General features: G+C 48.1%; 2 protein-coding genes across 6 annotated transcripts in view; one reads left to right on the top strand and one right to left on the bottom strand.

Annotated features, from left to right (window-relative positions):
- Positions 1-202: 202 nt before the first annotated feature.
- TMEM176B (transmembrane protein 176B) overlaps positions 203-24,482 on the top strand; it is a 63,311-nt gene continuing 39,031 nt past the window's right edge. For 2 of the 4 annotated variants that reach the window (XM_045166486.1, XM_045166488.1), the window contains exon 1: positions 207-653. In XM_045166486.1, the coding sequence (XP_045022421.1) occupies positions 514-653 (140 nt within the window). In that variant the 5' untranslated portion in view covers positions 207-513. Of the gene's footprint in view, positions 654-24,482 lie in introns of all 4 variants that reach the window. The other 2 variants (XM_045166487.1, XM_045166485.1) reach the window with 2 other exon arrangements.
- Positions 9,031-21,839, bottom strand: AOC1 (amine oxidase copper containing 1). 2 transcript variants are annotated; one of them, XM_006049098.4, is made up of 5 exons: positions 21,643-21,839; positions 12,399-13,981; positions 11,137-11,422; positions 10,625-10,757; positions 9,031-10,049 (listed from the first exon to the last, which is right to left on the bottom strand). In XM_006049098.4, the coding sequence occupies exons 2-5, from the start codon at positions 13,975-13,977 to the stop codon at positions 9,780-9,782; spliced, it is 2,268 nt and encodes a 755-aa protein (XP_006049160.3). In that variant the 5' UTR covers positions 13,978-13,981; positions 21,643-21,839; the 3' UTR covers positions 9,031-9,779. The 2 variants fall into 2 exon arrangements, with proteins under 2 accessions (XP_006049160.3, XP_025147577.3); XM_025291792.3 differs by lacking the exon at positions 21,643-21,839 and adding an exon at positions 14,197-14,289.

Here is a 24,482-nt window from a genome sequence, read left to right as displayed (position 1 = left end):
TTCCACAATTCCGAGAATTGACTGCAAAGAAATGGGAACAAGTGCACCCCGGAACTAGAGATTAACTAACTGTCCTAAAACAACCAAGATGATGCTAGGCAGACCACTGATGACCAATTTGAAGATGACTGTTACAGATGACTGTGCTGTTTCTACATGTAACCCCCCCGACTCTGTCTACAAAAGCTCTCACCCCCTGCTTGTTGGAGGCGGGGAGTTGGCCTTTGGACGGATGTCCACCAGCCTGCCCCCAATTGCTGGCATCTGAAATAAAGCAAACTTTCCTTTCTACCAACTTGGCCTGCTTATTGGCTTTTGAGTGGCAAGCAGCTGGACCCCCCAAGCATACCTTTTGGTAACAGATTTTGGTGCCCAACGTGGGGCTGGCTACTGCTGGCTTCTGTGCTTTCATGATACCTGGCTCTTCTGGGTCTTCCAGGGGAAAACTGTGGCTATGATACTGTATTAGCCTGCTGCTTGAAGCTAGGCAGCCCCAGGTAGGGGATTTGGGGGATGTTCCTACCAGCTACTGAAACTATTTGTTTTGAGGATCCTCCCTGTTTCTCCCCTGCTCGGCACTGGCTGCCAACTTACGCTTTTCTTGGTGGAATGGAAACTTGCATTTGGGGTGAGCTGCCGACCTCCAAGACTGGGTAAGTCCACAGGTGTGCACACGGGCTGCCTTCCCATTTGTGAGTGCTGGTGCTATTTGGGCATTCTTGCCAGTTGGTTCTGATGTGTGTCTGATGTTGAGGATCATTTGTGAGCACTGATTGCTATTTGGGCACTTTTGCCAATGGTTCTGGTGTCTGTCCGCCATTGAGGACCGTTTGTGAGCATGAAGCGCTTTTGGGCATTCTTGTCAATGGGTTCTGACATCTGACTACCGTTGAGGACCATTTGTGAGCACCAGGTGTCATTTGGGTATTTTGCCAATTGCTTCTGATATTTGACTATCGCTGAGGACCTTTGTGTCAGGGAAGTGTTTGGGACTCTGTACCGGTCACCTTTGGAGAGGGTTTATGATAGATCTGTCGTTTGGTGTGTGAGTGTATTTCCATTTGTATAATTGGTACTCTTGTTGCCTTATGTAAAATGGGAAATTCAGGTTCAACCCATTAAGGAAAATTTTAGTTGTGAATTTATGACTAAAAAGGAAATAATTTTTTGGACAATATATGGCTGTAGTATTCTTCAGACTTCAGAGAAGATTGGTTAAGATGAAAGTCTTGAAATTCAAAATATTGATTCTTTTTCCATATGCAGTTAGGGAAATCTAACTTGATAAAACACTTTTTTCAGACCTTGAGAAACCAAAAATATGCCTAGGAGAAAACTTAAAGTTAACACTTATCATGTCCTTGAAATACAAACACAGTCCACATTGCCTGGAACTCTAGCCTTTGGTTAATTGTAAAACTTCAAGCTAAGGAAAAAGAAAAAAAAAAAAAAAAGGAAAGTCTTTTAAAACTGAGTGTGTAATTTGGCTATTCTGATCATTATCCATAAACTGATAAGCTTAATTGCAATGCCTAATTCATGCAATGTAAAAAGATAAAACAATGAGATCTCTGTTTGATGTTTATATGTCTCAATATGTATTTTTGTATTTGGATAATATCTCTGAGGTTAATTAGTAAAGGAACTCTATTTAATTGGCCTTAAAAAAATATAAGTACTTGCTACTGAAAGGTATGCATTGAGGGTCCAGCTACTTGCCACTCAAAAGCCAGTAAACAGGCCAGGTTGGTGGAAAGGAAAGTTTGCTTTATTTTAGATGCCAGCAACTTGGGGGGAGGGTGGCAGACATCTGTCTAAAGGCAGACACGTCCCCCCCCCCAACAAGCAGGGGATCAGTTTGGTTCAGTTGCTCAGTCTTGTCCAACTCTTTTTGACCCCATAGACTGCAGCATGCCAAGCTTCCCTGTCCATCACCAGCTCCTGAAGCTTACTCAAACTCATGTCCATTGAGTCGGTGATACCATCCAACCATCTCATCCTCTGTCATCCCCTTCTCCTCCTGCCTTCAATCTTTCCCAGCATCAGGGTCTTTTCCAGTGAGTCAGTTCGCATCATGTGGCCAAAGCATTGGAGTTTCAGCTTCAGCATCAGTCCTTCCAATGAATATTCAGGACTGATATCCTTTAGGATTGACTGGTTTGATCTCTTTGTAGTCCAAGGTACTCTCAAGAGTCTTCTCCAGCACCACAGTTCAAAGGCATCAATTCTTTGGTGCTCAACTTTCTTTATAGTCCAACTCTCACATCCATACATGACTACTGGAAAAGCCATAGCTTTTACTAGATGGACCTTTATCAACAAAGTAATGTCTCTGCTTTTTAATATTCTGCTTAGGTTGGTCATAGCTTTTCTTCCAAGGAACAAGTGTCTTTTAATTTCATGGCTGCAGTCACCATCTGCAGTGATTTTGGAGACCCCCAAAATAAAGTCTGTCACTGTTTCGATTGTTCCCCCATCTATTTGCCATGAAGTGATGGGACCAGATGCCATGATCTTAGTTTTCTGAATATTTGAGTTTTAAGCCAACTTTTTAACTCTCCTCTTTCACTTTCATCAAGAGGCTCTTTAGTTTTTCTTTGCCTTCTGCCATAAAGGTGGTGTCATCTGCATACTGAAGTTATTGATATTTCTTCCAGCAATCTTGATTCCAGCTTGTGCTTCATCCAGCCTGGTGTTTTGCATGATGTACTCTGCATATAAGTTAAATAAGCGGGGTGACAATATACAGTGATGGAATTCCAGTTGAGCTATTTCAAATCCTAAAATATGATGCTGTTAAAGTGCTGCACTCAATATGCCAGCAAATTTGGAAAACTCAGCAGTGGCCACAGGATTGGAAAACGTCAGTGTTCATTCCAATTACAAATAAAGGCAATGCCAAAGAATGTTCAAACTACTGCACAATTGCACTCATCTCACACACTAGCAAAGTAATACTCAAAGTTCTCCAAGCCAGGCTTCAACAGGACGTGAACCATGAACTTCCAGATGTTCAAGCTGGATTTTGAAAAGGCAGAGGAACCAGAGATCACATTTGCCAACATCTGTTGGATCATCGAAAAAGCAAAAGCAAGAGAGTTCCAGAAAAAAATCTACTTCTGCTTTATTAACTATGCCAAAGCCTTTGATTGTGTGGGTCAAAACAAACTCTGGAAAATTCTTCAAGAGATGGGAATACCAGACCACCTTACCTGCCTCCTGAGAAATCTGTATGCTGGTCAAGAAGTGACAGTTAGAACTGGACATGGAACAACAGACTGGTTCCAAATTGGGAAAGGGGTATGTATATCAAGGCTGTATATTGTCACTCTGCTTATTTAACGTATAAGCAGTGGGTGAGAGCATTTATAGGGAGTTGAGGGGGGCAACATCCAGAAACAGCACAGTCATCTTCAAATTGGTCATCAGTGGTCTGCCTAGCATCATCTTGGTTGTTTCAGGACAGTTAGTTAATCTTCAGTTCCGGGGTGCACTTGTTCCCATTTCTTTGGGGTCAGTTCTCGGAATTGTGGCAGCTTAAGTCCTGTAGTTGACTTCTCCACCTGGGGTTTTGGTATCTGTAAGACAGCTCACCAGATGTGGCTCAGAATATTATCTACAGCCCTTGAGAAAGAACTAAAGGTCCTTGACTATGCTTAGTGACTACATCATTATTATTCAGTCTCCTTTGACTGTTTTCCTTTGTTTCAGCATTTCTCACTTCTCTGATTAAACTTATTCTTTGACTAAAGTTTTCCAAGGGCAAAAGGCAGGCAGAGGACACAGTGGGGGTGGGGTGAGGCAAGGATCATATGGTCCTGCTCCGTTTCATACTTCCAGATTGAACAAATCTAAATTTACCTACTTTTGTCTCCTTGTAAGACCAAGAGGGAAACTAAAGATGTTTGGGTTTATTAAGCATATATATTGTACCACTGAGGAAAAATTGTGCTATAAAAAGTGCATAGTTTTTGAGGTTATGAAATATGTTCTTAAGTTTGCCAATCAGAAAATGCTGGTGTAACGTTTTCATTACTTGTTTCTTGGTTTTGTTAAAACTTTCAAGGGTTAAAAGCTGTGGTATGTAAAAATGATAAGTGAAGCATTTTGGTATGTAAAGCAAAAGATACCAAAACCCCAGGGGAGAAGTTAACTACATGATGACCAGACTGTACCCAGAACTTGAGCTGCCACAATTCTGAGAACCGACCACAAAGAAATGGAAACAAGTGCACCCTGGAACTAAAGATTCACTTTCTCTCTTTCTTTAGTTGCTCAGTCGTGTCTGACTCTTGCGACCGCATGGACCGCAGCCTGCCAGGCTCCTCTGTCCTTGGATTCTCCAGGCAAGAATACTGGAGTGGGTTGCCATTTCCTTCTCCAGAAGATTAACTGTCTTAAAACAACCAAGGTGATGCTAGTCAGACCACTGATGACCAATCTGAAGATGACTGTTAGAGATGACTGTGCTGTTTCTGGATGTTGGCCACCCGCGACTCTGCCTGTAAACTTTCTCACCCCTTGCTTGTTGGCCAGAGGTGAGGGGGTGGGGCGGGGTGGGGAGTCAGCCTTTGGACAGATGTCCACCACCCTCCCCTGCAGTTGCCACCACCTGAAATAAAGCAAAATTTTCTTTCCACCAGCCTGGCCTGCTTATTGGCTTTTGAGTGGTGAGCAGCCAGTCCCCCCATGAGTACCTTTCAGTAACACCAAGATAGGGAATTCTTACTAAAACATAATCACAATACTGTTATCACTCCTAAAAAGTTTATAATAATTTCTTTGTTGCTGTTGTTCAGTCGCTCAGTCGGGTCTGACTCTTTGTGACCCCATGGACTGCAGCACATCAGGCTTCCCTGTCCTTCACTGTTTCCCAGAGTTTGCTCAGATTCATATCCATTGAGTTGCTGATGCCATCCAATCACCTCATCCTCCTTCTCCTCCTGCCTTCAATCTTTCCTAGCATCAGGCTCTTGTCCAGTGAGTTGGCTCCTTGCATCAAGTGGCCAGTAGTAATTTCTTAATATCATTAAATATCCAGAGTGTTCAAATGTCCTAATTGTCTCATAAACATTTTGATTTTCTTTGCTCAAATTAGGATCCTAATAAGATTCATATCTTATGATTACTTGATATGCTTTCAGGGTCCTTTAAAATTTTTTTAGTTCTCTGACCAGGGATTGAACCCAGGTCCTTCAGAGTGAAGTGCCTCCCACCTGGAGAAGACCTGCAAATGAGGGCAGTGGCCCAGAGTATGTACATGGTGTTCAAGGAGAAATCATCTGCCAGGGTGGGGCTGGCCTTCCTGGCCCAGGGATGCTGTGTACTTGAGAATCGGGGTCCAACAATGAACTGTTGACAACGGTGTTCACAAAGGTCATGCTAGGATGACAGGTTAGGGGGTCATTTGCAGCTCTAGAGTCAGGGCAGACTTCCAGTCTTTATAAAACAAGAAGATGCCCATGGGAGAGAAGCCCAGCTCTCATTATAGCACATGACAGCACCCTGCAGGCTGCACGTCTCTCTGAGCCTGCTTGTCTCCCCAGCACGGCCATGGGTGGATGTCTTGAGGGTGGGGACTGAGCCTTCCTCGTCTTTGCATCCCTGGCCTGTCACATCTGGAGCTTGCATCATGCTTAGAACAAGGAGGGGCAAGCAGAGACATGCTGAGAAGGGACGAGAAGGGGAGGAGGTTGGAGAGTGCTGCCTGCAGGGACCACCAGGGATCTGGGAGCTGCACGAGTGGGAAGTGACGACAGCTCTGGGGAGGTTGGAGCTATTTTCAGGGGATGAGACTCAGGTTTTCTTGCTGTCTCGTCAGGTGAGGGAGGCAGTGCTGTCCTAGCCAGAGGGATGGCCAAGATTATCATTAGGGCCAAGGCACAAAACCTTGACAGGGTGGGGGAAAGGAGGATGTGAGGAGTGGGCATAATCTGGAATGTGCATTTCCTGGGCTATCAGTAACTTAGTCACTCAACAAGCACTGAAGTTCCACCGAATGCACAACACAATCAGACCTGCTGTGAAGACGCAGAGGAGGGAGGGGTTTTGGCCTTCAAGCAGCCCCCAGTGTGGGTGGGGAGACAACGGTCCCCCCCACGCAACAAAATGCCTGTAAAGGAGCCCCCTGTCCTCTGGCTTCTAACCTGCTCTCACCTGTCCCCTTAAACCAGTCATGATCTTCTGTTTGGGGGGAAAGGTTGGAATCTATATATTTAACATCCAGTCAAAAGAAGGGGATAAAGAAAACCAGCGCTTGTTGCCAAGTCTTCATCTTATTAGACGTGAAACCTTGGGGTGATGAGACAGATACGGCAACTCTCGAGGAGTGTGTGAGAAGCATTCAAGCCTTGGCCTGGGGCTCTGCTAAACCAGTTCCGGTGGAGGGTGGAACTGAAAGGCTTCACACACAGTGTGTAGTTGAGGACAGTAAAGTTGGAACAGGTATGCTGGAGGAGCAGATCACTGCTTTTGATGACTGTGCTGTCTGTGGATGTGGCTGCCTTCAACAAGGTCTAAAACTCACGGTGGATCGGTGACCTTGAGTAAAAGCTTGCAAGATGGAAAAAAACCCTTCTGACATACCCCTCCAGTTTTGCCCTTTCTGTCTCACCATTATCCAAAGGTTCCACATCTGATAAGATGGAACACTTAGCAGCAAATGCTGGTTTTTGGTTTCCTTTGGCTTTTTTTTTTTTTTTTAATAATTCACAAAGTGGAGGCAGTGTGAGGATTACAGAAGACGAATTGTCTACAGTTCCATCACCCAAATGTTACTATTGTTCAGTCGCTCAGTCGTGTCCGACTCTTTGCAACCCCAGGGACTGCAGCACGCTAGGCTTCCCTGTCCTTCACTATCTCCTGGAGTTTGCGTAAGTTCGAGTCCATGGAGTCAGTTCAGTTCCATTCAGTTCAGTTGCTCAGTCATATCCGACTCTTTTCGACCTTCCCTGTCCATCACCAACTCCCAGAGTTTACCCAAACTCATGCCCATGGAATCGGTGATGACATCTAACCATCTCATCCTCTTACTAACGTGAAACAATGAACAGAGAAAACAGCTTTTGTAGCTGAGGTAGGACCAGTCAAAGACCCAGGACTCGGTCCCCTGCCCTGGTGTGTCCCGGTTCCCTGAGGGCAGATCCTGGAACTGGGCTGGCCCGAGTGACTGAACTCTGAGCAGAGGTCAGGGACACAAAGCTAGGGGGTGGGGCCCAGAGGAGGGTCCACTTGTTCTGCTTCCTTCAGTCCACAGTCCCCCAGATGGAACTCCACACCCATTGTATTAGTTCCTATTGCTGCTATAAATAAACCACAAGCTTAGTGACTTCAAACAACATGTTTATTCTCTTACAGTCTAGAGTCTACACAGCTGTGTTGCTAACGGCGGCTCTCAGGGACAATCCATCTCCTCGCCTTTTCCACCGACATCCCCAGCTTACTGTTCCTCCTCTGACTTTAGAGCCAGCCTCCTGTCTGACCCCTGCATCTCTCGTTAAGGAAAAAATCCACCCCCCAATCCAACAGCAATATAGAAGGTTTACGTTGAGAAATCCTTGTGATTATATTGAACCCACCTGGATAACCTAAGAGAATTTGCCATCTCAGGAGCCTTACCTTAATCACACCCGCTGAACGCCTTCATTTTGCTGGGTAAAGTGACTATATTCACAGGTCACCGGGAGGTTAGGATGTGGGGGGCGGGGTGAATCTGGCGCATCCGTTCATCCTGGCCAGCTGCTGTATCCCAGTAATCAGCAATAAGAGTCGCTTCCTTCCTCCTCCTCTTTTCCTTCTAAAATTTGGCTTTTATTAAGTAGGGGCTTCCCAGGTGGCTCAGTGATAAAGAATCTGCCTGCCAGTTCAGGAGATGCAGGAGATGTGGGTTCAATCCCTGGGTTGGGAAGATCCCCTGGAGAAGGAAATGATAACCCACTCCAGTATTCTTGCCTGGAGAATCCCAGGGACAGAGGAGCCTGGGGGGCTACAGTCCATGAGATAGCAAAGAGCTGGACACGACTGAGTGACTGAGCACCATACATTCTTATGATTAAAAAAGAGAAACAACATAGCACCAGGGTGGAGGCCATGGCACCTGGGAACCTACTGGCCTGGGTCTGCACTGTGCCCGGGACCCTCAGAGGCTCCCTCAACACCCGGAGGGAGAGAGGAGACCCTGCCCCCATCACTCTGCCCTCTCCCCCACGTCACTCCACCCTTTCCACCCTGGGTCCCCTCAAGCTTTCTTCATCCAAAAACGAAGACACTCTCAAAGAAACCCACCCCCAATATAGACAGGTTCCCTTGAGCAATCCCGCTCTATCCCGTGTCTTTCACCCTATTTCTCCCCACCTCTTTAGGTGTTGTGGTTTGGACGTCTGCGTCCCGCCTGATGCCCAGTGTGATGGTGTTGATAGGTGGGCCTTTGTGGGGTGCTTAGGTCATGACCGGAGAAGGCAGTGGCACCCCACTCCAGTACTCTTGCCTGGAGAATCCCATGGATGGAGGAGCCTGTTGGGCTGCAGTCCATGGGGTCGCTAAGAGTGGGACACGACTGAGTGACTTCACTTTCACTTTTCACTTTCACTTTTCACTTTCATGCATTGGAGAAGGAAATGGCAACCCACTCCAGTGTTCTTGCCTTGAGAATCCCAGGGACGGGGGAACCTGGTGGGCTGCTGTCTATGGGGTCGCACAGAGTAGGACACGACTGAAGCAACTTAACAGCAGCAGCAGCAGTAGGTCATGATGGTGGAGCCTCATGAATGGATTAGTGTTCTTATAAGAGACCCCAGGGAGACCCCTTACCCCTCTGCCATGGGAGTATGCAGCGAAAAGTCAGAAGTTTTTGACCCAGAAGAGGGCTCTCACTTGACCTTGCTGACACCCTGATCTTGGGCTTCCAGCCTCCAGAACTGGAGGCAGTAAACTTTTGTTGTTGATAAGCCATCCAGACCGTGGTACTGTACGATGTTATGGAAGAACTCGAAACTTTCCGGCCAACCCAATATTTTGTTACAGCAGCTCAAATGAAGACAATGGGAAACCACTTTTATTAGAATCACGTGTTATCTTTCAAGAGTATTTATGAATACGTATATTTCTCTCTTCTCTTATACAAAGATTAGCATGCCATCTATTGTTTTCTGAGCACATCGTGAAGCTCTTCCCTATCAGGACAGTGAATATCCCTGTACATCTGTTTCTTTCACAGTCACCTACGAGTGCATTGTGTGGGCACTGCAAGGTTTATTAAGATCTATAGGCTCTCTCCTGTAGATGGAGGTTTGGCTTTTTTTCCAGACTTTGACAGTACAAACAGTCCTTTAGTAAATTGCCATGTACATCTATTTTTCCTGGGTTTGTAGGTAGATCTCCAGAATAACTCCAAGAAGTCGGGTCAGTAAATCAAAGGGTAGAGGAGGCAGCAGTTTCACTGGATTTTTCCAGTGTCTTCCTGTGCTTGCATTACTTGGCATGCCCATCAGTGACCCCTAGTCTCCCAGGAGGGAGCCATCAGCCTCAGATTCCTTACACTGACCTCACAGGCCAACCTAGTATTTCGGTGACTGTCATTTGCCATAGCCATGGAGGTCTTCTCTGGGGTGGAGACCAAGGCCTTGGGTTTCTCATCCGTGTGTGTCCCACATGCCCGGCCTGGGGTGTGGCCTCACCCACTGTGCCTCCCCAGGAAGCTGCCCCAGAGGGGTTTATCGTCTGTCCCTGGAGGAGGGGGGGCACTTGGGCTTCAGGTGGGACCCAGTGGGGGACAGGGGCCTTCACACAAGCCTGTAGGTTCCATTGTAGCTGAAAGAGGGCGGCTTCAAGCAGTCCCCCTCTTCCTCAGGCATCCAGCTCTGGGTGTAGGTAGAGCCATTTTCCAGAGGTCTCACAATTATGAGGTCTCTGGATGCCAGGGACGGGTCCTCTGGGAAGAAATTGAAGGGTCGGAGCAGGAAGCCCACGGAGTTCCCGGGCGTGGTCGTGTTGGGGATGTCTTCTGCGTGGGGGATGTGCAGGAAGCCCACTGTGACCCAGGCCACCAGGTCCTGCAGGAGAGAGGGGCGGGCCATGCTGAGGAGGCTCAGAGGAGATGGGGCGGCCGGCACCCAAGCCCCAGGTATCAGGAAGGGCAAATCTGGTGAACCTGGAGCTGGCTCTCCACCCAGTAAGCTGGTCCTTGCCCTACTGGGACTCTGCAGGGATCCTGGGACCCAGCAGGGATCCTGGGACTGGACAGGGATCCTGGGACTGGACAGGGATCCTGGGACCTGGCAGGGATCCTGGGACCTGGCAGGGATCCTGGAACTGGACAGGGATCCTGGGACCTGGCAGGGATCCTGGGACCTGGCAGGGATCCTGGAACTGGACAGGGATCCTGGGACTGGACAGGGATCCTGGGACCTGGCAGGGATCCTGGGACTGGACAGGGATCCTGGAACTGGACAGGAATCCTGGGACTGGACAAGGATCCTGGGACCTGGCAGGGATCCTGGGACCGGACAGGGATCCTGGGACCTGCAGGGATCCTGGGACCTGGCAGGAATCCTGGGATTGGACAGGGATCCTGGGACTGGACAGGGATCTGTTTCAGGGTGGGGCTGGAAAAAGGCAGAGCTGGTACCTCGTCTTCAATGTTCTCATTGTTGCGAAGAAACTCCTCAAAGACGACAGGTGGGTCCCAGGGGTCGTTCTGGTTGTAGATGCTGCTGCTGTATCTCTCTGACTCCCGGTATTTGGTCACTGCCAGGGGGTACCTGTCCAGGCAGAGAAGCCGAGTGACTCTGGGTGTCAGGGGCCTCCCAGCCCCTTCCAGGGAACATTGTCAGGGTCAACAAAGGGGGAAAGTTACTGCCTTCCCCTAAATGCAGGATCATGCCCTGGGAGTTAGCCAGACTGTCAGTGGAGGCTCCGGGGCTCCGCAGGGGCTCTATACCCTCCATCCCCAAACACAGAGCCACATACCCAGGAACATGCACGCACACACACACACACACACATGTGCACACACCCAGATATAGCACTGGATAGATTCAGAATCTCATGAACAGAAACACAGACACACACAGACACAGGGAAACACAGAGACACAGAGAGGAGCCTCCAGTCCCTGCCAGCCTCCTGGGCCTTCCTCACCTGGCCCAGGTGACAGCCCGCTCCTCTTGCAAGCCTCGGGGCAGCACTTGGTCAGCCATGGAGTGGATCTGCACTCGGTAACTGCGCTGGTGGCCCCAGGGGTTCTGTTCAGGGCTAGTAAAAAGCAGGTATTTGGGCAGAGTCTGTCCAAAGCGGAAGGCCGCCTGGCGCTCTCGAGAATACCGCATCTGCTGGAGAGCTGGATGGACTAGGCGGTGTCCTGGGCTCCAGGGGTTGGTGATGTTTTCCAGCTTCATCTGCAGGGTCTGGAAGCTATTCTTGGTGCCTGCAGGTGTACAGGGAAGGAGTCGGAGTCAAGCACCTGGAACTGAAGCCTCCTCATTCCACCTTGGGCCCTCCGTCCGGGACCACACCCAACAGCAGACCATAGACTGAAGGGGATGTTGAGGACAGGCACTGAGCCAGATGGCAGTGGAGGGAAGGGGCTGGGGAACTAGAAGACAGCTCAGAGTTGGCACAGCAGTGGCAGTGACTCCACTGTGACCCTGGGTAGTTCCTCTTGAGAGCAGCATCCGAGCCTGTTTGCTGCAGCTGTGGTCCCAGAGACAGGCAGATGGCCTTTCCCCAGGGGGAGGGGCCATGTCAATGCCCTCTGGGTCAGGAACAGACAAGCGGGAGCAGGAGAAGCTGCCCAGCTGGTCCTGGGGGCCTGTTCTAACACGGGACTTGATATCAGGCCAAATCCTGTCATTACACCCATGCCATCTTTTAAGGCACGCATGCTCAGTCACTCAGTCATGTCCAACTCTTTGTGACTCCATGGGCTGTAGCCCGCCAGGCTTCTCTGTCCATGGGATTCTCCAGGCAAGAATACTGGAGTGGGTTGCCATTCCCACTCCATTGGAGAAAAGCTTCTCCAATCTTTTGTGCTGACACCACTAATTTAAGAGACACAAGGACTATTCTCAGTGATGCTGCATCCATTCAAAGCTCCAGGCAGGGACGTGTCTTACACCTAGGCATTACCTCTCCCCCACCCCTTTTCCCCCTCCCCGCCGTGCACACCTATGCACAGGGCCCATCCGCCAAAGGGTTCAGTGCAGGGGCAGCCCCTGGCACTGTTCACTTCACCATTTTGCAGGGGCACACAGGTTTCTGCAGGCCCTACACCTCCAGGCTGGGCAAACTTTCCTGACATTATGTCTCCACGGGAGACGCGGCACCATCATCTCCCAGGAGTGTGAGTTATCTCGGGGATGCAGACATTTGGCTAGGAGGGTGGTCCCAAGCCTGAGTCCTACCTGCCACATCCAGGTCGACGCGGTAGTGCACGAGGTGGGTGTGCATGTTGCCGATGAGGTGGGTGTGCAGGCGGGTCCCGTGGCGCAGCCCCTCGGGGGTGTAGAAGGTGGCATGGATGTAGCCGGTGGCGTGCATCTTGGCCTCCATCACCCCGTTGGGGTAGAAGATGAAGTCCCAGATGTAGTCATAGTTGTAGACCGTCGACGTGGTCCTTAGCACCAGTGCCTGACCCTTGAGCCCCGCATAGAAATTGAAGCCACCGTTGAAGTTGGAGTTAAAGTGCCGCCGGATAGGCACCCCTGTGGGCATCTCGAAGAGACAGAGGGCCCGGGGGTAGAGGACGGGGCCGTCGTCGTCGTAGTAGTGGAGGGCGTCCACGAAGGTGGCCATCTCCGGGCAATCGATGCCAGGGGCCAGCTCATAAGTGACGCTGCCCAAGCCCCAGCCCACATCCATGTACTTGGTCTGCATGCCGGCTGGCGTGTGTCCTCCGTACAGCGCCACGGCCTCCTGCACGCTCACCTCGTAGGCTATGCGCTCACCGCCGAAGCGCACGTCCAGGACTTGCAGCCCCGAGGATGAGCGCAGGCGGAAGGAGAAGCTCCAACCGGCGTAGCGCACTGTGTGGCCGTCCAGGCTGTAGCGCGCACCCTGGGGCTGCACCAGGCGGGGTCCGCTCTTAGAGACGCCCAAGTCCCCGCGTAACTGGTAGGAGGAGAATAGGGCCGCCTCGGGCAGGTTGGCTCCGTCCTTGCCCTTGGCTAGCGGGTCCTCCAAGACCACTGCGTCCACCTCTCCGTCGTCGTACTTCTGAGCCAGCTCCTCGGGGCTCCGGTAGAACCTCCCATTGTACCAGACCCGCTCCACCGTCCAGTCCTGGGGGTTCGGGCTTCCGTGGTCCAGCAGGAGCTCCATCCCAGTGGGGTGCAGGAAGTAGCCTTCGATTTGCAGTTGCAGGATGAACCAAGAGCGGCGCTGGCCGGAGGCCACGCCCCGGGGTGCCACGTCGGTGAAAGTCAGGCACTGCTGGGAGCAGTTTCCGAACACAGCGCCCGCGGTGCGCAGAAAAAACGCGCGGAGGGGCTTGGTGGCCTCCTCCAGGGTGTGGCTCAGAAGGGCGTACTCTGCTTTGGAGATGGGCCTGGAGGCCCAGGAGGCCTGGTGCCTGGGCCTAGGCGGCAGGTGTCGCAGGTAACGGGGCCTTGGCAGCGGCCCCACGGCAAACTCAGTGATGTTGGGCTGTTCCTGGGCTCCAAAGAAGATGACGGCTCGCGCCTCCCGAATGGGAGGCCGGTGGCCTTTATCCAGAAACTTGAGCACGTGTTGCTTCTTGGGCAGCAGCATCTCAATGAGGAACACGGAGTTCTTGGCCACGGTCAGCGTGTTGGACGGCTCCAGTCTCAGCTCCTTTTGGGACCAGAGGAAGCTGTGCACGGCCTTGAGCTCTTGGGCGCTCAGGTCCGCAAATACCCTGCCTTTGTCGCCGGGGGTCCGCTGGGCGCCCTCTGCCGCCGCCAGCGTCTGCAACACCAGGATGGCCGCGCTCGCCCAGCCGAGGGCCAGGGCCTCCCGCCCCATGGCTCTGGAATGCAGCAGAGGAGATGAGCTTGGCAGTTTTGTGGGAGGAAGTGGGTGTCCCCCAGGTTGGGTCTTGGATTAACCTGGCCCTTGACCTCATGGTTTTCCCACGGACTCACCTCCTGGCTTGCAGTCATCCGATTTGAATTCTGCTCTCTCCTCCCTGGTCTGTAACCTCCCTGGTCTGTAAACCTCTTTTAGTCCCATGGATGCGCTTACCTGTGCAGACTCCTTCTCCCCTCCTCTGTGCCTTATCTCTGCGGGCAGAAGCGCTCTCTCTCCAGCTTTAGGTCACTCAGATATTCACAGTGCCTGTACCCCAAAATGCTACAGTGTGCTGGCTGTGCCATGGGTGTGGGCAGCAAAACTGTGTTGTGTCAAACCGGCGTTTTTGATACAACACAATGTTTTTTATATGGATAAAATTTGAAATGTAGTGTGGAAGTTCAAAGAGTCGACAGTTCTAGGGCTAATACACGGTACCACTAGGACCAGCTGTGTGACCTTGGGCAGCTTGCTTAAACTCTCTGGGCCTCCATTCCCACAACAGTGAAATGGAAAATAACAATGCAAGTACCTACTTATGGAATTGTTAGGAAAAATCAGTTGGACAATAAGGATAAAGTGTTTAGCACAAAGCCTGCTTTCTAGGAAGAACTTGAGAAATGCAAACTACTCATTTTTTTTTCCAGTAGTCATGAAGAATGTGAGAGGTGAACCATAGAGATGGCTGAGCACCAAAGAACTGATGCTTTTGCACTGTGGTTCTGGAGAAGACTCTTGAGAGTCCCTTCCTAAAGGGAAATCAACCCTGAATATTCATTGGAAGGACTGCTGCTGAAGCTGAAGCTCCAATACTTAAGCCATCTGATGCAAAGAGCTGACTCATTGGAAAAGACCCTGAAGCTGGGAAAGACTGAGGGCAAGAGGAGAAGGGGACGACAGAGGATGAGATGGTTGGATGGCATCACTGACTCAATGGACATGAGTTTGAGCAAGCTCTGGGAGATGGTGAAGGACAGGGAAGCTGGCGTGCTGCAGTCCATGGGGTCGCAAAGAGTCAGACATGACTGAACAATATGAGGATACACTCTCTGGTGTCAGAATGTTTAAACTTATGAGCCATGTAGAGTGATTTGACTGGTTCAGTTGTAGATCTGTGCCCATACAGGTGAGGGGGAGAATGGGGTGGCTGGCCCTGCCAAGCTTCTTTGGCCTCTTCAGTGATGCCCCACAGTTGTGACCACTTGGCCTCAGGCCAAGGCCATGAGGAGGGCACCTCAGGATGTCATCATCCCAGGGGGCAATTCGAGGTGATGTCCTTTTCCTGTCCATTGTGAGGGGAGGCTGTGGTCAGGGTCTCACGGTCCACCCCCTGGAGCTGACACTACAGTCTTGACCTCCCATCCCTGGTGGGGAGTCTCGGGGACTCATGTGATCTTCTCTCCAGCCTGAAGGGGTGGGGAAACTCTCAGGGTTGCTAAGTGAATCCAGAGCAGAAAGATAAGCAGTGAGTTCTTGTTCTACTATTAAGTTTTGGTCCAGCCTAGTTTCTTTTTTAAACTAGATTTGACTTGGAAAAGTTTTAAGTTAACAGCAAAATTGAGAGAGATGTACAGAGAGATCCCGTATATCTCCTGTTTTCCCTCCCCACACCCCCCACCACATAACCTGACCCACTAACAGCATCCCACACCAGAGTGGTACCTTTGCTACAATCTGTGGCCCTACAGTGATACATCATTGTCACCCAGTAATTTACACCAGGGTTCACTCTGGGTGCTGTACATGCTGTGGGTTCTGACAAATGTGTAAAGACTTGCATCCATCTTTATGGACCATACAGAGCAATTTCAGGGCCCTCAACATCCTCTCTACTCCAGCTCTTCATCCTTCACTTCCTTCCCTGATCACTGACCTCTTTACTAACCCGGGCAACCACTGATCTCTTTACTGTCTCCATAGTTTTGCCTTTTCCAGAATGTCATGCCGTCAGGGTGATACAGCGTGCAGCCCTTTCAGACTGTCCTCTTTAGCTTGGTAATATGCGTTTATGTTCCTCCATGTCTTTTTGGTATCCAGGCCCCTTTCGTCTTAACCTCTGATGAAATTAAATTTATATTTTAAGGCAGGACAAGAAAGAATTAAACATAGAATTTCCTCTCTGTGTTTGTTTGGGCCTCCTCCCTCCCCTACGCCCTAACATGCCATGTGCGTCTGCGGTATGCATTAACCAGAGCTCCTCAAAGATGGGAGTGCTTGCTGGACAGTAAAGATCCATTTTTTTTTCTTCTTCTGAGGCTAGCAATGTAACCTCTTAGAAGATCACTGTTCTTTCCCAGCCCTGTAGGGGCCATGGTGACTTGCAACTTGCTTTATATGTGCTTACCTGGACTATGTGTTTTTGGTGAACGTAATGTAAAATATCAATATATTATTTTGATGTATGATCCCTTTGTCTTGAAAATGTATAAGACCATGCCTTCAACTTCCAACAAGTGGAACAGTTCTCAGAGCTTTCTGAGAATCTGCTTCCAGGGTTATAATCCTCTGTTAAACTCAATTAAAATCCCCCGTTTTTCTTCTTGACTTGGTAGTTAATTGAATTTTCATCGACATTTTCTTGGCACAGTTGGCAGTCTATCAGAGGCACCCAGAGACCACCCTAAACTGAAGCTCGGTACCAGCACAGGCTCTTGGAGTCCCACCCAATTTTTGGTATTCTTCAGGTGCTTTGGTGAGGTCTCCTGATATCCAGACATCATTGCTTTAAATGATGTCCTGAATTTTACTGGACCTATTTTTCATTCTCTTTCTTTAAGAAAAAACTTTTCTTGGCTGTGCCATGCAGCATGTGGGATTTTAATTCCCTCACTATAGATCAAACCTGTGCCCCTAACGTTGGAGGCACAGAGTCTTAACCACCTGACCACCAGGGAAGTCCCTCGAGCTGTTTTTCCTGGGACTTTTCTGTTTTTCTTGGAGTCCTAAAGTGGGTAACTGTACATTTTCTAGGCAGGAGACCTGGGGTATTTTCTTAGGTGGGGACTCAAGGGAAACTTTGGCATGATAGCCAGGTTGGCTATCCTTCTTAAAGATTTGGCTTAAATCGGAAAGATTATGTGTATATGGTCTGAACAAACTGTTTGCCAGTGAAATGAAGACCGAGCCTGCTCAACTCCAAAGGGAAAAGGACATCTGCTCCTTCTGGCCACAGGGTGCTTCCAGGCCACTGGGAACCTAGCGGAAGTGTTTGAGGATCTATCCTCGTAATGTGTAGTGAGTCCACAGAGGGTCTCAGTATAATCATTAAAAAAATCCTGCTAGCTGGGCAGGCATAACAAAGGCTGATTATCTCGAGTTCTGAGCACCCAGGGCAGTTTTAGACTGTCAGAGGGAGGAACCAAGACATGTAAGACAGTCAAACTGACCTGGGATAACTCCTTGGGCAGCTAGACTCAGAGGCAGCATGAATTCATGTAATTGGAACAAAGCTGGTGCTTGCAGGTACTAATCTTCACTCTTAAATGGCCAGGATGGAGCTTTTTTGACATTCTAGAAAAAGCCAGCTTGATAAAAGACCTTTTTAAAATTCTGACCCTGAGAGAATAAAAATATTCTTCAGAGGATGCTTGAAGGAAGTTATAACTCATACTACGTCCTTGAAACATAAACATAGTTCACATCACCTAAGATGACAGCCTTAGCTCAATTAGTAGACCTTAAAACTGAAAAGAGAAAAGAAAAGGGAAAGAGGCTTTTAAAAACTCAAGTAGGAAAATTATGACATCTATATCTGTGTCTGTCTGGATATGTTTGTCTGTGTGTACATTATAAATATGGTATGTCCCTACCTCTGGATAGTGTTACCAAAATTAATTTGTAAAAGAGCTCTTTTTGACTTAAAAGTAAGTGCTTACAAATCAAATATTTCTAAATGTAACTTTAGCCCACTTCTTAAAGGATCATGTGATCCAGGATTAACTTTTAATGACTAAAAACCAGATTAAATTGGTAGTTTAATTAATACAGACATGTCTTTAGAGTCTCACCATGTACCTTGGTTTACTGAAAATCGATAAACTCATATTATTTCTGTTCCAAAATTTGTAATGAGATAATTAATGGTATGATGATATTTTCATAAGTAATAGAAGAGAGATAAGGGGAACTGAACTGAACTGAAGGGGATAAAGCCTTTTGGGTAAACTTTCTTAAAATAATATGTTTTATGGTGTGTCTACCTAAGAACACTCTTGATGAAAGTGAAAGAGGAGAGTGAAAAAGTTGGCTTAAAGCTCAACATTCAGAAAATGAAGATCATGGCATCTTGTCCCATCACTTCATGGCAAATAGATGGGGAAACAGTGAAAACAGTGTCAGACTTTATTTTTTTGGGCTCCCAAATCACTGCAGATGGTGACTGCAGCCATGAAATTAAAAGACGCTTACTCCTTGAAGGAAAGTTATGACCAACCTAGATAGCATATTGAAAAGCAGAGACATTACTTTGCCAACAAAGGTCCATCTAGTCAAGGCTATGGTTTTTCCAGTGGTCATGTATGGATGTGAGAGTTGGACTGTGAAGAAAGCTGAGTGCCGAAGAATGATGCTTTTGAACTGTGGTGCTGGAGAAGACTCTTGAGAGTCCCTTGGACTGCAAGGAGATCCAACCAGTCCATTCTAAGGAGATCAGTCCTGGATGTTCTTTGGAAGGACTGATGCTAAAGCTGAAACTCCAGTACTTTGGCCACCTCATGGGAAGAGTTGACTAATTGGAAAAGACTCTGAGGCTGGGAGGGATTGGGGGCAGGAGGAAAAGGGCATGACAGAGGATGAGATGGCTGGATGGCATCACCGACTTGATGGATGTGAGTCTGAGTGAACTCCGGGAGTTGGTGATGGACAGGGAGGCCTGGCGTGCTGTAATTCATGGGGTCACAAAGAGTCGGACACGACTGAGTGACTGAATTGAACTGATTGTCTTAATCTGATGCTTTTCAAAAATGCCTGTAGGGAGATTTTCTGCTCCCAAATTAAGTTAGACTCAGTAGTGAAAGGACTTCCACCTTGTATGAAGGTTATTTTAGAAACAGCTGTCTCATGTAAGCCTGCTGAAGACGTAGTAATAGGGTCTCCTTTAACTGCTTATGTCCCACATTCGGTTGAGTCTCTTCTAAACTGCCACACTCAGCACAATTCTGTAAGCCAGCTAACTTTTTAAGAAGTTGTTGCTTTCTCTTCCCAATACTACCTTGATTTGATGTAATAGCATTAACATTGCAACTTTGCTTCCAGAACCACAGGAAGAAAGCAACTATGATCACGTCTTGTTAGCGGTTTATCTTCTTGCTCCCAGGAATGACTTATAAGAAGCCTATTGATAAGGCTGATCTAATTTACAGATGGGTCCTACTTATGGGATGAATGGGACATTATCAAGCCAGATATGCAATAAGATCCACAGTGGACATAATTGAAAACTTTTATTTGCCAGAAACAAAGTCAGCACCACAAGCCAAATTAATTACCTTAACTCTAGCTTGTCAGCTAGCTAAAGACCAGGTAACAAATATTTATACTGATGTTCGGTATGCTTTTTGAGTGGCACACAACTTTGGAATGCTATGAAAGTAATGAGGTTTTAAACCTCATCATGACATCTTATACCAAAAATAGAAAACAGGTTGAAGAGTCATTAATCACGATCAGTTCAATTCAGTCGCTCAGTTGTGTCTAACACTTTGTGACCCCATGGACTGCATGATAATGGATTAATGGATAAATGGATTAACCATGATACAGCTGCCAAAACAGCAATTATGAAAGCAACAGAGCATTTCAAATTTGGCACTGTGGAAACTGAAGGAAATCAACTTGCTGATGTTGCAGCCAAATGGGTAGCTTTAAATATTCATCCTGTCCAGCCTCCAGAATGTCCACTGCTCTCTGTTAACCCGGCAAACTCAATGAAAAATTTATTTCTATGAGCTCAAGAAATCACCACTAAAGAAGAGAGACAGATTAAGCAACAAAAAGGGGAAATTTTGACCCTACCATACAAATATGGGTTAGACCCGATGAAACAAAAAAATAGTTTCGATAGACATGTGTGTGGTTAGTCACTCAGTTGTGTCCAATTCTTTGTGACCCCATGGACTTCAGCCCGCCAGGCTCCTCTGTTCTTGGGATTTTCCAGGCAAGAATACTGGAGTGGGTTGCTATTTCCTTCTCCAGGGGATCTTTCTGACCCAGGAATCAAACCTGTGTCTCCTGCATTTCAGGCGGATTCTTTACCTGCTGAGCCATCAGGGAAGCCTTGTGCCTCTCTATGTGTGTTCAAAATACCTCCTAAAATAATGATGCCTGAATGACTATTGATCATATCTATTATTCGATATAAAATAGTGACCATGCATAGTGCACATATAGAGCAAAATTGGCACAAGTCCCCCTGTACCACTTAGAGTTGACTGTCAGTCTGTGGCAAGCATTCTACTAGCTTAACCCCTTAAAAGGTAAGAAAGAACTGGGGTATTAAGATGGGGCATTGGGGGACATGATAGATCCAGGGCAGGTAAGCGACCACCATGACATTGGGGGACCAAATACTGGCTCACCTAATGTTTTCTATCAAAAGATTAATGATCAAACCGGGGTGGGGAGGATGAAATAAAATGTGCATTTCAAACCAGGACGAGAAAAAATTAAACATAGAAGTTGCTATCTGTGTTTTTTTTGGCCTCTTCCCTCTGTCCCCCACTCCCTAATGTGCCAGATATGTCTGCATTACTCATTAACCAGAGTTCCTCAAAGATGGGGGTGCCCACTGGACCATAAAGATCCATTTTCCCCCTTCTTCTGAGGCTAGCAATGTAACCTCTTAAAAGATCACTGTTCTTTCCTAGCTCTGTAGGGGCCATGGTGACTTGCACCTTGCTTTATATGTGCTTACCTGGACTATGTATCTTTGGTGAACTTTTAGTAAAATATATTATTTTGATGGGTGATCCCTTTGTCTTGAGGATGTATATGACTGTGCGTTCGATTTCTAACAAGTAGAAGAGTTCTCAGAGCTTTCTGAGAATCTGCTTCCTGGGTTATAATCCTTGGTTTAGCTCAAATAAAATCCTCCTCTTTTTCTTCTTAACTTGATAGTTAACTGAATTTTCATCCACAGTTCTTATCCCCAAATTGCCTTCTGCTCTGCTAAGGAGGGAGATGTGGAAGAGACCTGCGGTCCTGTAACCTGAGCTTGGCTATTCATTTAACCTTTCCTGGTACAATCCTTGGTTGCAGTGTCCAGATGGGCAGCGGGTGAGGTAGACGATAGCAATGAAGCCATGGCAGAAGGGAGAACTCAGTGGCCAGTGAGACCTCCACACTGGGAGATACAAAACATACCCTCTCCTGCCCACGGCTCATCTCCAGTGCCTGGAGAACAGCGGCCACCTCCTGGCTGCACCTGTCCCATTTCAGCCCTGGGTGGTGTGTGCCTTGGAGTGATCCTTCTGGGCTCTCACCCCTCCCTTTGGCCCCCCAGCTCTTGTGTCTTTGTTTCTTCTGACCCTCCACTCCATGTCCACCTTCCCTCACTGCCCCCTCCCCTCCCCAGTTCGCCACTGCTTGGCTTTCCCTGAATACCCTCCCCTGCTCAGAACATACCTGTGTGCTCAGCTCCGGGCTCACCTCTGCTGCAGCCTTTGTCTCTGACTCCTTGAACTTTACAGCTGGACCTTGCCCCAGGGGGAGGGACGGAGTGAGGCTTGTGCTGACCAAGGTGGTGACCTACGGCTCAGGAAGCTCCACAGTGGGCAGGGGCAGTGCACGAGGAAGTGTGTGGGTCTCTCGTGGCAGTGGCCCAGCGGGCTCCTGTTATTCCAAGTTCCGAGTATGGAAACTCCCCAGTCTTTCACCACTTCAGCAGCTGTGTCCACTTCTGTTTTCCCCAAAACACGCATGCTGTCTATAATTCCCTGTCATTCCTTCTGCTGAAGCAGCACTTTTCACAAGAGTTGCCTGTGTATTCTCCGCTTTGATCTGCATTGGGCCATGGTCTGTTAGAGTAGGTGGTGAGTTTCTGAGGTCAGAGATAAAGACAAGGAGAAATTTACTGGCAACTACTTGCCAATGTGGACTTCCCAGGTGGTTCAGTGGTAAAGAATCCCGCGATGCAGGAGACTTGGGTTCGATCCCTGGGTCAGGAAGTTTCCCTGGAGAAGGAAATGGCAACCCACTCCAGTATTCTTGCCTGGAGAATCCCATGGACAGAGGAGACTGGTGGGCTACTGTCTATGGGATTGCAAAGAGTCAGACATGACTGACTGACTTTCACTTTCATACAGTTTGTGAGGTTCCCACGGCAAGTATACTGGGGTGGTTTGCCATTCTCTCCTCCAGTGGATCATGTTTTGCCAGAATTCTCCCCTATGATCCGTCCATATTGGGTGGCCCTACATGGCATGGCTCATAGCTTCATCAAGTTACAGAAGCTCCTTCTCCACGACAAGGTCTTGATCCTTGAATGGGGTTAAGAAGCAACAGTTAGAACCCTGCATGGAACAACTGATTGGTTCAAGATTGAGAAAGGAGTGTGACAGGGCTGTCTGCTGTCACCCTGTTTTTTTTTTTTTTAACCTATATGCTGAACACATCATGAGAAATGCCAGGCTGGATGAGTTACAAGCTGAAATCAAGAAAGGTGGGAGAAACATCAACAACCTCAGATATGCGGATGATACCATTCTAATGGCAGAAAGCAAAGAGGAACTAAAGAGCTTCTTATGAGGGTGAAGGAGGAGAATGAAAGAACTGGCTTAAAACTAAATATTAAAAAAAGTAAGATCATGGCATCTGGCCCCATTCAGTTCAGTTCAGTTGCTCAGTAGTGTCCGACTCTTTGTGACCCCATGAATTGCAGCATGCCAGGCCTCCCTGTCCATCACCAACTCCTGGAGTTCACCCAAACTCATGTGCATTGAGTCGGTGATGCCATCCAGCCATCTCATCCTCTGTCATCCCCTTTTCCTCCTGCCCCTAGTCCTTCCCAGAATTAGAGTCTTTTCCAATGAGTCAACTCTTAGCATGAGGTGGCCAAAGTATTGGAGTTTCAGCTTCGACATTAGTCCTTCCAATGAACACCCAGGACTGATCTCCTTCATTGCAAATAGAAGGGGAAGAGGTGGAAATAGTGACAGATTTCCTCTTCTTGGGCTCTAAAATCACTGCGGATGGTGACTGCAGCCATGAAATCAGAAGACAAACCTGGACAGTGTGTTGAAAAGCAGATAAGTCACTCTGCCGACAAAGGTCTGTAGTGTCGAGGCTATGCTCTTCCTGGTGGTCATGTAAGGTTGCGAAAGCTGGACCGTAAAGAAGGCAGAGTGCCAAAGAATTGATGCCTTTGAACTGTGGTGCTGGAGAAGACTCCTGAGAGTCCCCTGGACTGCAAGGACATCAAACCAGTCAATCTTAAGGGAAATCAGCCCTGAATACTCGTTGGAAGGACTGATGCTGAAGTTGAAACTCTAGTATTTTGGTCACCTGTTGCAAACAGCTGACTCATTGGAAAATTCCCTGATGCTGGGAAAGATTGAGAGCAGAAGGAAAAGAGGGTGTTATAGATGAGATGGCTGGATGGATGCAATGGACATGAACTTGGGCAAACTTCAGGAGATAGTGAGGGGCAGAGAGGCCTGGCGTGCTGCAGTCCACAGGGTTGCAAAGAGTTGGATATGACTGGGTGACTGAACAACAACAAAATGAACTATCCAGAATAGGCAAATCTAGAGAGACGAAAGCAACTACAGAAGTAGTTGGTTCAGGCTGGGGAGCACAGGTTGTGTAAACGGTGCTACCTAGTGGGCATGGGATTTCTTTTAGAAGTGATGAAAATGTTCTAAAATTGACTGTGGTGAGGTCTGCACATATTTGTGAATATACTAAAACCCATTGAATTATTCACTTTGTGGGTGAATTGTATAGTATGTGAATGATATCTCAAAAAGCTGTTTTTAAAAATAGCGAGAGGGACTACTATCTAGAAACACACACAAAACCCCTAAAAAATCAGCGAGAAATAGGAAGTCATTCCTATTTCTTCACACGAGTGAAGAATCTCAAGGGCATGTGATAAGCTTCCCATATGTAGTAGTTATTGGTGGTTTAGTTGCTAAGTCGTGTCTGACTCTTGCGACCCCATGGACTGTAGCCTGCCAGGCTCCTCTGTCCATGGGATTCTCCAGGCAAGAATACTGGAGTGGGTTGCCATTTCCTTCTCCGGTAGTAGTAGTTATTAGAGTAGTGCAAATTATTGAAGAACGAGATGTAGTTTTGTACCCATTGCTGGCAGGAATGAGAAAGCCACATGGCATAGAGGATGCCATGTGTTGGGAGATGTAGGGAAATAGGCTTGTGGGAGGGAACGCTGATCTTAAAGGCCTTCTGGAATGCCGTCCCCAGTACATGGGCACATCACAGAGTAGAAACAGCCTCGGGAACAGGTT

Source organism: Bubalus bubalis, chromosome 8, assembly GCF_019923935.1.
Source record: "Bubalus bubalis isolate 160015118507 breed Murrah chromosome 8, NDDB_SH_1, whole genome shotgun sequence".
Taxonomy (NCBI): domain Eukaryota; kingdom Metazoa; phylum Chordata; class Mammalia; order Artiodactyla; family Bovidae; genus Bubalus; species Bubalus bubalis.
This window is presented reverse-complemented; position numbering and strand designations above follow the sequence as displayed.